Source organism: Priapulus caudatus, unplaced genomic scaffold (assembly GCF_000485595.1).
Source record: "Priapulus caudatus unplaced genomic scaffold, Priapulus_caudatus-5.0.1 Scaffold97, whole genome shotgun sequence".
Lineage (NCBI taxonomy): Eukaryota > Metazoa > Priapulida > Priapulimorpha > Priapulimorphida > Priapulidae > Priapulus > Priapulus caudatus.
The window spans coordinates 192,814-205,741 of record NW_014577158.1 but is presented as its reverse complement, the minus strand read 5'-3'; the positions used below and the strand labels follow the sequence as shown (position 1 = coordinate 205,741).

General features: G+C 50.3%; 1 protein-coding gene across 1 annotated transcript in view; it reads left to right on the top strand.

Moving 5' to 3' along the window:
* LOC106805040 (glypican-6-like) overlaps positions 1 to 12,928 on the top strand; it is a 90,450-nt gene that overhangs the window by 16,792 nt on the left and 60,730 nt on the right. The window contains exon 3 of the mRNA XM_014806510.1: positions 10,089 to 10,480. Within this exon, the coding sequence (XP_014661996.1) occupies positions 10,089 to 10,480 (392 nt within the window). The remainder of the gene's footprint in view (positions 1 to 10,088; positions 10,481 to 12,928) is intronic.

Genomic DNA, 12,928 nt, shown 5'->3' with positions numbered 1-12,928 from the left:
CAACAAGCAGTTGGCAGGCAGTGTAAAAAGCAGTATAGTCTGAGCAGTAGTCGATATTGCGGCGGTGTAGAATAGCAGGCGATGTTTTGCGAGAGAAGCAAGAAGGGTGTTCGGGCGGATGGCATTCTAGTTGCTGCTCACCGATATACACAAAATATTATGATTCGGTAGACGGCTGCGCGAAAGAAATCAAGGGTGGGAAGGAAGTGAAGGAAGCACGGTGCCGTGGTTGTTGTTGTTGGTGGTGGTGGTAGTGGCGGCGGCGGTAGTGGCTGTGGTGCTACTGCTGCTGTTGCTGCTCTGCTTTTGGTGAGCTGCTGCTGCTACTACTGCTGCTGCTGCTGCGGTTGATGCTGTTGTTGTTGTTGCTGCTGCTGCAACTGGTACTGGGGAAGAAATAATGATTTTGAATAGCGTGGTTATATAATTAACGAACGACCGATCGAAGATGTTTACAGAATATTTAGAAGGTTAATTTCAGCCCATGTGAATGCGCCAGCTGTTGATAAATTGAAGGGTGTGCCCGGGTTTCTTAACTTCGCTAAGAACCCTCTCTCCCGCACTACCCCCATACCCCTCTCCCACACACGCGCAATGCACACACACGCGCGCGCCACACACACGCGCACTCGCGCACGCACACACAGAGAACACACGTGCACACAACCCCCACCACACCCCACACGCATACACGCGCACGCATGCGCACACGTCAGAGCTCACTTTCGATTAGTTTCACGTACCGTACGTCCGCTCACTTATAGTTCTTCGATACTAATATAATAATCCTGGCTTATTATTATTGGCCTGGCCATGGCCTACAGCATGTACGTGGAGTGAATACATTTGTTTCTGTAGACCTTGCCTAATAAGCAGCGTATGCGTGACATAAACTAGGGGGTGGGGGCGATATATCGAGAACAGCTCTTATATTTAGTACACTTTCAGACGAATGGAGAGGTACCGGTAAGAAAGGCGAAGCGCGCACGCAAAGTACGCTATGAGATTTTCATCGGGTTAGAGGTAGCTGTGATCGGCAGGTCGCGTAAATATCGCTGTTCTTTTGATTATGTAGAAACCGTAAACAATCGCATTACCAAAGCGTCCCCCAACCAAATAAACAGGTTTTTTCCGCGGCAGAGTAAATCCGGGTTTTAATATTCCCGCTAATTATATTAGATTCCATCAGGAGCTAATAATGACAAATTGTGGTCAATTTGGTCAAATAATTGATAAATTTGTCATTATTAGCTCCTGATTCCATACGTACCTAACAGCAAGCAGTCCGATCACGAGAGCTATCACATCGCAACCTTATGACATCAATAACTGACGACTGACGACGCCTGTGGTGGAGTCGGTCTATATCAGGGTCGAGTAGTAGTAGGTGTGAATACGTTCATAAACGCATGTGCGTATTAGGATTGCGTAGCGGGAGGGAAAGAGAGAGAGAGAGAGCGAGAGAGAGAGAGACGCGTACGTCCGCGAGTATATTATTAGGAATAATAAACTGGTGATGACGGTAATGATGACGATAAGCGCATGTTGATGTGTTTCCACTCGGCGGTCTCCCTAACAGAAGGTGTGCCGTGTACAGCAGTGATGGCCGGCGCTTAGACGGACTCCGCAAGTCCCTCGGCTGGCATCGCAGTCGATTGTCGCCCGCGCGTGGTGCCCGTCTAGGTAGCTAGAACCCTCTTGTTTCGCACCCGGAACCTTTTTCTCCAGCGTTCAGAACTTTTCGATATCGTGTTTATTGTAAAAACGAGAGATCCTTAAGAGTGCGGTGTGTGGATGGGCGGGGAGGGTGCAACCAGGATTGAGAGAGTGGGGTTGGTGGGGAGGGTGCAACCAGGATTGAGACAGCGGGGTTGGTGGGTGGGGGAGGTGCAACCAGGATTGAGAGAGCGGGGTTGTTGGGTGGGGTTGCAGCCAGGCTTAAAAGAGCAGGGTGGGTAGGGGAAGGGTTCAGACAGGTTTGAGAGGGGGGTGGATGGAGACGATGTAACAAGGCTTGAGTTCTCTATTCGCTTCGGAGAAGGAGCCTAGTTTAAATCGAGGCTTGTTTGCTGTAACCCGGTGCCGTTTCGACAAAACAACATCGACCGACAGTTTTTTAATTGTTTTTTCTTCTCGAGTGCCGACGAACACTGTTGGCGCCTACGATGCGCGCAACAAGGGGTAAAAATCTACCTATGCGTTCAACCGCCTGTGAATCAGGAAGGTTCGCCTTACAGCGAAACAGTTTTTTACGCTAAACAAGGAATTGCTCAGTCGTATACCCTTACTCACACCGCTTATGCCGCCTGCGAGCTGTTTTCATTGTGTGTTTTTTCTCCGCCGGGTAAAATATTTTGCTGATTGAAATATTGAATTGCGGACGTGCGGGGGAAAGGAAGGGCAGGCCGCATAGCTAGCTAGCTAGCTGCCGCACGGCTGACTGGATCGCCTCGAGGCTACGACCTACAACAACATTAACGCGTTAGTGTTCAAGGTTAGCAATGCGTTGGTTCAACAATCGGATGTATGTAGGCATCCGCGGTTAGTTCCTCACATCCACGTTATATTACGGACTGTGAGAGCTGCTACGGCTGCTATGGTTTTCCGACTGGTAAGATACGAAGCCGAGTGGCTGAAGTCCCCTGGTAGATATATCTCTAGATCTAGATATATAGTAAATGGATTCTGCTAGCAGCTAGTTGCTAGCTCCTAGTTATTGGTTGGTTGGTTGCACGAGGGTGTGTGAGCGCGTAGGCCGTAAGAGACAAGGACTTGTATGTATGGCACGTTATAGGGTTAATAGCAGGGGTATTAAGAGTTAGGGGGTAAGTGTGGTTTAGGGTTAGAGTTGAGGTTAGCAGTGAAAAGTGACGGTTAGGGTTGGTGTAGGCCGATAGAACCATTGGCTGAAATTATTATTATTATTAATAATAATAATAATTATAAGAAGCTAATTTAGATTAGGGTTAGGGTTAGGGTAAGTGTACGCAAGTGTAGTCTGAGGTTGTTGTTCTGGTGCAGCGTGACCCGTGCATAACGTCTCATCGCAGTACGGTTGCTTCATGCATTGCTCGCGAGCTCTCAACTATAAACCCAGCCAGCCCCCTTGACATGCACACCCTCGCGCCTGCAGCCAGCTACCACGGCTGCCTGCGTTAGAGCCCACAACCACGGCTGTGCTCAGTTGAGCTTGCCCTAATCTGTTGTCTGGACTACAGTGCATTCAGTGCGCACGCGTGCGCGCTCACGCACGCGCGCACACGCGCACACACACGTACGCACACACACGCATGCACACACGCACACGCACGCACGCACAGTGCGGCGTAACTGCGTCACACGTGTGGCCCTCGAGGAAGGAACCCCTCACTGTGCGAGCCCTGTGTGTGTACACGCCGGCAGCCAGCGAGCGAGCCAGCCTGCTCTGCGCGCATAATGGCATTAGCGCTGAGGCGAGCCCCTGAAAAGAAACACTCAGCCGATCAAGTCATGCGGCAGAATTTCCCCTTACCACCGCTACCCCGCCATCACCACCACCACCATCTGACTCCCGGCAATAGTAACACTTAGTGAGTGACCCCCCCCCGTCTATGTATGTGCGTCTGTGTTAGATGCGGGTGTGGTTTCTTACTTCGCAATCTGTGTCTGATGTTGTGTTGCAGAGGTTTCCTTGTAGGATCTATTCTCGTGCATGCTCGAATGAGACGAAAGTGATGAAATTCACGATGTGTGTCCCCATGGTAACCGAGTGTGCACACCAAGTGTTCCCATGACAACGAACGGCGCGCACGGTAATGTTCCCATGGTAACCATGTCAGCACACGACCGGGGTGGGGTGTTCACGTGAGAACAAAGCACGCACAGGGAAGTGTCCCAATGGTAACATTGTCAGCCCACGACCGGGGTGTAGGAAATGTGGTTCCAGGGAGAAGTAATCCCACAGTATGGAATTGGAACACAATGGAAGAAGGGGTTCCAGGCATCCTTCCCCTACACTTATCCTGGTCTTACTCTCATCCCCTGCTGGTTTCTACTGCTTGCCTTCTATATCCTCCTCTTCTCACCCTCTCTTCTCCATTTACCGTGCTCATCCCCTATTTACCCCCAGCATTTACCCTTTATATCAAGCCATCCATCTCTCCTCTCCTCCTCCTCCTCCTCCTCCTCCTCCTCCTCCTCATCCTCCTCCTTCTCCTCCGCCTTCCTTATAATCTCCTCATGTCGTATTGCAATGATGACCACCAAGCCGACATCAATCTTGTGATTTCTTGGCGATGCCAGTCGGCAAATCAAATAAGAAAAGTTCGCGTCCAATTTTCTGGACGGCCAATTTTCTCTTCTGTTGGTTTTATCGCCCGCATCCCTCCGCCATCCGCTCACCCGCCGGGTCGCGTCGCCCTGGCAACACGCTCACACCGAGCCGTCATCATGAGTGGGCTCCCGCTGCGACAAATCCCGTATTTTTTTGGTCACAGTTTTCGTTTCAGATGAGAAAAAAACGCCGCGCGTGAACATATGGCGGCGGCGGTTGATGGAGGATCGAGGGAAAGGATATAAGTCTATATTTATCGAGTTTTTCTCGAAGTCCATTAGGTGAATTGGAGAGGGATTCTCGCGGAGGCTGGGGGTCAAGTGCAAGATGCGGCAACATCCGGTGCATGCGATTTCACTCAGCGCCTCGCTCGCTTTCTCGGAATCGCTGTCGTAATTAATTTTAACTGACAAGCGAAGGACGGTAGTGAGTTTTATTTGGGTGCCAGGTTGGGTGCTCCTTTAAGAAAAAGGTAAAAGCGTATATACGAGCTATTGCGTGAAGTCACAATGTACGCTCGTGTAGGTTCGCGTGAAAGGCAAATTGAAAGTGAATTCATAACTTACGTATGCATGAGTTATTAGTGTGCATGCTTTTCATATGCAAGTTTGAGGTTTTTGTGTTGTCAGTTCGGGCTGCCTTTCAACAAATCTGAATAGGAATTCAGACACGCACGCATGCACGCACTCATGCACTCACACTCACACGGGCACGCACGCATACAAAGCGTTCAGAAACGCAAGACAGGCTTGTGGATAATGGGATGCGCTGACACATCACGGTATCCTAACCAGAGCACTTATATATTATAAAATACAGCTGTGCCATTGCAGCGCGCGCGCCCCTAGCACGTTATTAATATGCCAGCCACGTATCCGCGGCCGTGTCAGCTCGCTGCTTATTCATCTCACCGGCTCTCCTGACGCAATCATTATACACGTACGACAGCGACTCTGTGTGTATGCAGGCATTGACGGACGTTTCACACGTCTCCTGTCACCCCGCACGTGTCTCTATTTGCTACCGTGTATCCCCCACCGCATATCTGTTTGAGAGAATTTTATGCGCCCGTTTTGAGATTGTTAAACTGTTTTGACGTCATGCTGCCGATAGGGGTTTATTTTCGCATCAAAACTTATGCATATATCATTATCAAGAGTATATACTGGGAGATATGCTATATAATGGGAGTTCTCCCATATATACTCTTGCTTTATATATCTCCCTCCCTCTTCTATCACGCCCAAGGTGAGCTACAGTGTCATTGACACTTTCATTTTGTATATTCTTGATTATATTATGTGCTTCTCAATTTCCCTTTATTTTAGGTAATTTTAGACGTGATATTTATTATTCACGCAGCACAGCAAAATACATGCTGTAAAAAAATGAATGCAACGCCGAAAAATTGGCGATGATCTTGTGGAAAAATCCTCAAGACATTGATTATCAGAAAATTTGCGAACTTCGTCCACCCAGCCGACCCGACACCCACTCGTTGGTGCGTCATCGTCAGACACTTACTGTATGTTTTGCGTCGCCTGGCCGAGTCAGTAATTTCTGTCATTTCTCCGCCGATCGTGAGTAAAGGGGTAACTTAATACCCTGTTTTCGTCAGGTCTTTGTCACGTTCGTGGCCCTAGGGTGAATGCGAATTTCGCGCTCCAGGGTAGCAACTTTCTTTGTCTATTCCCCACCCCACCCCCACACACACAAGCTCACCGGTTACCTGTTAGTGCAGATTTCCGTTGAGAAACCCCCCGCAGATATTTTTCGCTAATTGACTTGAATGACTCAACGATGTAAACGTGTGTTACTCGATGTGATGACTCGATCCTCGCATTAACGCGTCCTTGTTACCCCCCACCCCACCACCACCCTCCACCCGTCAGCTGCTGCTGCGGCTGCTGCTGCTGTGATTTCTATTTACTTGACTGTCACCAGTGCTAGGAACTCGCACCTATCCCCTTCATCGTCATCATGAATAACTGGCTGAATTTTATTCTTATTTTTTTTTTACTTTCCGATTCTCACCGTTACGAACGAAATTGCATTTCTGGAACTTCCGTTCGGGAAAAGTGCCCACATCCGGTAGCGTTAAACTCTCTGATGTCATCACATGACGGGTTAAAAACTACACCTATACACCTATAGAAAGCTATAAGGCTGTTTTTGAATTGTTCACAAACACAGGGTTTGTAGTGTGTCGGGAACTTCAGACGTCGGCACCGCAGCCCCCGAGGCGACGTGTTCAGAGCTGCTGTCGGGCAAACCGCAGGCGTAATGCGGCCGGTCACTTAGTTTACCTGCCGGTCGATCGGTTTACCTGCCTGCCAATCAGTTTACCTGGCCGCCGCGTTTACCTGCGCGCGATACACAGACAGCCGCCACAATCTTCCGTTCTCCGCGTTACACGTCTGCTTAGTGAAGTGACGAGTCAGCAGCCGCAAGCGAAATATTTTTCTTCGTCGCAAGTTGGCGAGGGTGCGCGCGGAGAGGGGGGGGTGTAAGAAGGAGGAGAGGGGGAGAGCCGGAACTCGGGATGTGCGTGGGTGGCTGGACGCGCGCGAGGAGCCGGCACAGTCAGCCTTTCTTCTTCCCGGTTCGGCTCTCATGACGTCGGCGTCTGTGTCCGCGCGGTGGGAGGATCGGGAGGGGGAGAGGGGGAAGGGGGAGGGAGCGCGCCTGGCCAGCAGTAGTATTGACAGCTACGCTTACTTACCTGGCAGCAGTAGGAATTCCTCTCGGCCCGCGCACCGTGCGAATTACAGGGGCCTTTGTTGCGCGCTAACAGTGCCGCTATTCAGCCGGCGGCACGCACAAAGCACGGAGAACAAGGAGGCGAGGGAGGGGAGGGGGCGGCTGCGGTCCGTGCCGCGCCGCCGGGGGAGGCCAGGTAGCAGCGGGTGAATAATGAGTCACGGTGGGGACCGCAAGCCGGAGACCACCTACGCACGTTGACGGCTGTCCGGTCAGAACGCTGCCAAACATTGCCGAACCGTGCCGGACTGGACGACAGTCGGTCGAATAATGAATTCACGTGTATTTATTACTTTTTGGAATTTTGGATTGGTCAAATTATTGGAGTTATATATTTTGTGCTGTTTCTTCTTCTGTTCTATTGGAATTTTGTGAGGGATGGGCGAATTATTGGCGCTGTATTTCTTTGTCATTTTTTCAACGTTTATAGTAAGCTATTTAGTGAAGTAGTAAGACAGTAAAATGGTATGACAGCTAGTGTGTTTATACTGACAGCTTAGAATATGTTTTATGCTTTTATCTCGGTTTCGTGTAGGGGTAGAGTGTGGAGTTGTGTGGTCTCATGTGTATGCAGTATATATATTTACAGAAGGATTTAATCTGTGGTGGAATCGTGTACGCGGGTTGTTTATTATGTCTGGGTATATAACTCAACAGTCTCGGATTGTTCTTCTACCATCATCCGCAGTATAAGCTGTCACAATAAATTGCCAATTATAACCCCCTCCCCCCGCGCTCCCTGCCGCCCAGTAATACCCACGCTGAAATAGCACACCCGCGAAAACCCCGACGCACGAGGAAATCGGTTTTTTAATGGCTTCGTGTAGTAACCAGCGAGAGCGCAAATGTGAACAGCCTTTCTGCAGCCTGTAGGGGGAGGGAGGGGGAGGGGGAGGGGGAGAGACGGCTATTTAAAGGCGATCATTTTTTTAAATAGCTCCATGTGCAAAATGCGTAGCACGCGTTTGATGCTGCCGCTACTGCTGCTGCTGCTGCTGAAGATAATGATGATGATGATGATGATGATAATGATGATGATGATGATGATGATGATGATGATGATGATGATGAGATGAGTGATGATGTGATACATACTACTGCTGAGCTGCTTCTGTCGCGCGGCTGTGGCGGCGGCGGTGGCGGCGGCGTGGTGGTGGTGGTGGTGCTGCTGCTGCTGCTGCTGCTGGTGGTGGGTGGTGGTGGTGGTGTGGGGTGTGGTGGTGTGGTGCTGGTGGTGGTGCTGCTGCTGCTGGCTGCTGGTGGCTGTGGTGTGTTGCTGCTGGTGGTGGTGGTGTGTGTCGCTGCCTGCCGTGCTGCTGGGTGGTGGTGGTGGTGGTGGTGGTGGTGGTGGTGGTGGTGGCAGTCCTGCTACTGGTGCTGGTGATGATGGTGGCGGTAGTTTAATGATGTTGATGATGATGATGCTCGTGATACTGCTGCTGCTACTGTGTGTCAGCTACTGATGAACGCTGAGTCATCGTTTTCCTGCTGCTCCTCGTTCTCCGCGGCAGGGCAGCTCATAGCTTGCCTTGTGTGCGTATGTACAGGAAAGGAGTCGATTGCTCCCCCCAGCTCTCTCGCTCTCTCTGTATCGCTTGCGCCCCCCCCCCATCTCTCCCTCGCTCTCTCTGTATCTCTCGCGTTCTCTCTGGCTCTCTCTCTCTCCCTCTCATCCCCGCGTGGCAGAGTTACGTAATAGCGTCGGCATATTGAGCTGTGCGCGCACTGGAGGGATGGGTCTTATCTACGAGCATTATCAGGCCATTCTTCGCGCTCCGTGGGGTGCGGGGAGGAGCATGAAAAGCGGCCGTTCATTCCTTGATCTCTGCGCCATGACTGACGTGTGTTTATCTCGTGGGCGCTGCATACGCGTGTAAGTGCTGTACCAAGGGTGACCCCCCTCCTTCCACCTACCCTCGCGTCCCCACGTCTCCTACACGAAGCAGCACTTAAATAATTGCTTTTTTGGCTCCATATAGATGCTAAACGGCCTACTTATATGAATGAATATTGCCTTGGCATTACGTTACCAAAACCATTCATACAGTGCAGTGGCTATTCGCCCCCATATATTCAGTTACTAAATGGCTACTTTTATGAACATTCGGCTTGGAATTACGTTCCAAAAACCTTTTAGAACGCCTAGGGGGATATTTTTCTCTTTTTATTTCCCAAGTGGGTACTATTGTATGCCTACAGATTACATTACCAAAACTGTTCAGAGTCCCGCACATATTTGCACTTCTATGTAGTCTATGGTTAGTATTATATACCCGAGAGTAGGATTACATTCCCATAACTATATTCAGAAGTCCAGAAGATATTTCACATAATATCTACTAAATGCATCATTGTACAATAGACATAGACTATGATACTGTTTAACTTAACTTAACTATGGCGCAGCATATCAGCAAAATATATTACCTGCGAACACATAGTACTGTAGTGATCTATTTTAGCTATAGTAAGACGTATGATATTCGTTTATGGCGTGAAGGTTAGAGCTTTTTCCGAGCCTGTGTCCACTTGCTATTCTAGTCCTCCTCCAATTCCACTTCCTCCTCGTTCTTCTTCTCCTCCTCCTCCTCGTCTATTGCTGAGTTCTTCCAGAGTTTGCTTGAGATTATTATGTCAGTAAAATATCTTTTATCTTTTACGAGCTAACTACCCCCGTCTCTTCTTCCTCCTCCGCCTCTGCCTCCTCTTCCTCATCCTCCTCCTCCTCCTCGTCTATTGCTGAGTTCTTCCTGAGAGTTTGCTTGAGATGATTATAAATGTCAGTAAAATATCTTTTAGGAGCTACGACCTACCCCCTCCCTCCCTTCTCCTCCTTCTCTTCACAGAGTTCTTCCAGAATTTGCTTACGATGATTATATCAGTAAAATATCTTTTACAAGTTAAAACTAACTCCCTCCTTCTCTCCTCTCCGCAGAGTTCTTCCAGAATTTGCTTACGATGATTATATCAGTAAAATATCTTTTACAAGTTAAAACTAACTCCCTGCTCTCCGCAGAGTTCTTCCGCAGCCTGCTGAAGACGTCGCGGCAGCACCTGCACGACATGTTTCTGCGCACGTACGGACTCTTCTACCAGGAGCACTCGGACGTGTTCCGCGCGCTCTTCGACGACCTTGACCGCTACTACGCCGGCGACGACCTGAGCCTCGTCGAGGCCGTCGACTCGTTCTTCCGCAGCCTCTACCGGCGCATGTTCATGCTGCTCAACGTGCAGTTTGTGCTCGACGACGCCTACCTCGGCTGCGTCGCGCAGTACCTCGACGAGCTGCAGCCGTTCGGCGACGTGCCGCAGAAGCTGTCCATACAAGTGAAGCGCTCGTTCGTCGCCGCACGCACCTTCGTGCAGGCGCTCGCCGTCGGCCGTGACGTCATCACGGCGGTGTCGGAGGTAAGGCGTCGCTTGTTTTGCTTTGTTTTGTTTGTTGCTGTGTTCATGTGGTTGCTTGTTTGTTTGTCGCCACGCGTTTGCGCGATCTCGTGGGGTCGGCACGAATTTGTCAGATATTGGCAGGCATTCGTTTGTTTATTTATTTGTTTGTTTGTTTGTTTATCAAATTGGGGTGATGGGGTTGTTGCAATGGTAGGTGTGATTTACTGATTTGCTGGATTGATTCACTGACTGACTGATTTAATTGCTCGGTTGTGCGATTAATCACTGTATTTAATTTGATCTGCCGGCTTCCTCAATCATGGCATCCATTCAATCAATATTTACATTTGATCAAAACATAGATTTGATCTCGCTTACTAAAGATGTTTTCTTTCGACAATATATTTGATGATGATGCGATCTAATCTTGCGATTCTCGCTGGGGTTGCAGTTTGATTACTGGTCGGTAGCGTTTGTATGTCATGAAGGGCTTTGCTGTGTAGGGCGGGGTGGGGAGACGTAACGTAACACTTACAGCCGTCTGTGCAGCAGCAGTAGTAGCCGTAGCAGTAGCAGTAGCAGTAGTAGTAGCAGCAGCAGCAGCAGCAGCAGCAGCAGTAGCAGTAGAGAGAGAGAGAGAGAAGAGAGAAAGAGAGAGAGACGAGAGAGAGAGGAAGAGGAGAGAGAGAGAGAAAGAGTAGAGAGAGAGAGAGAGAAGAGAGAGAGAGAGAGAGAGAGAGAGAGAGAGAGAGAGATGAGAAGAGAGAAGAGAGAGAGAGAGAGAGCAGAGAGAAGAAGAGTGTGAGAGGCGAGAAAAACAAGAGTAAGAAGAGAAGCGAAAGAGCGAACAGAGAGTGGAGCGGGAGAAAGAGAGACGAGGACGCGAAAGAGGACAGCCAGCAGAGCAAGAAAGAGAGTGAAAGAGAAGTGCCAGTGTTAGACAAGAACAGCATTTAACATCGGCGCGCGTGGGCATCTGCATGGCACACACGCCGGCGTACACCGATACCGGCGACTTGAGTAGCCGGCAAATCGTCTATTCGTGGTTTCGATCGTGGCAGCCAGCCAAACCGTATTGTGACGCAGCGGTTTTTTCCGCACCCACGCCAGCTGCCGCGCGCTTCAGGGGGGGGGGTGTCAGATGCTCGTTTGATAGGACGGCAGCCTCCGCGCAACACGCATTCCGGCAACATCAGTAGCTTTAACGAAGTGCGGTGATGATTTCAGCAACAGCACAGCAGCAGGGACAGAGAAAAGAGATAGAGAGGGCGGATGGACAGGAGGGAGGGAGGATGAGGGAGGGAGAGCAAGCAGCAGCGATGCAGGGACATGAAGAAAAGAGATAAGAAAGGCGGGATGACAAGGAGGGAGGGAGGGATGGAGGGAGGAGGCAACAGTCAGCAGCACAGGCAGGAAAGAGAACAGAGATAGAGAGGCGGGGATGGAACAGGGAGGGAGGGAGGATGAGAGAGGAAGAGATAGCAACAGCATGAGAGAGAGGGGGATGGAGAGGGATGGAGAGGGAGGGAGGAAAAAGGAAGAGAGAGAGAGGACGAGAGAGAGAGAAAAAAGAGAGAGATAGAGAGAGAGAGAGAGAGAGAAGAGAAGAAGAGAGAGAGAGAGAGAGAGAGAGAGATGAGAAGAGAGAGAGATGATGAGAGAGAGAGGGAGGCGAGAGGAGAGAGAGAGAGAGAGAGAGAGAGAGAGAGAGAGAGAGATAGATGAGAGCGGAGAGAAGAAGACAGCCGCAGCAGCAGCAGCAGTGGAGATGGCAAGAAGCGTAAAAAGACCTTCAAGCCGCAATAACACCGATTTGTTACTAATACGACACTGCGCGCGGAAGAAGCTGTAAAAACTATAAATAGTATTTCGGCAACGAGACCGACAACGGCACCGCTAGACAGATTTAATGCTTTAACGGCTGCTGCTGCTGCTGCTTGCTACTGCTACTGCTACTGCTACTTGCTAACTGCTGCTGCTGCTGCTACTGCACTGCTCTGCTGCTACTGCTACTGCTACTGCGCTCTGCTGCTACATGCAGCTGCTACTAACACTGACTGCTACTGATGCGCTGTTGCTGCTGCTGCTGCTGCTGCTGCGCTGCTGTGCTGGCTGCTGCTGCTGCTAACTGCTATTGCTGCTGCTGCTGCTGCTACTGGCTACTGCTACTGCTCACTGCAGCTTGCTACTCACCACTACTACTGCTACTGCTGCTGCTTTGCTGCTGCTGCTTGGCTACTCTGCTGCTGCTGCTGCGGTGCTGCTGCTGCTGCTGCTGCTGCTGGCTGCTGGTGCTGGCTGCGCCTTTTTTAAAACTTGCTACTGGCTACTGCACTGCTGCTGCTGCTGCTGCCTCGCTGCTGCATGGCTGCTGCGGCTGCTCTCTACTCGCTACTTGCTTACTACTACTGGGCTACTGCTGCTGCGCTAGCTGCTGCTGCATAACTACTAGCACATGCTACCTCT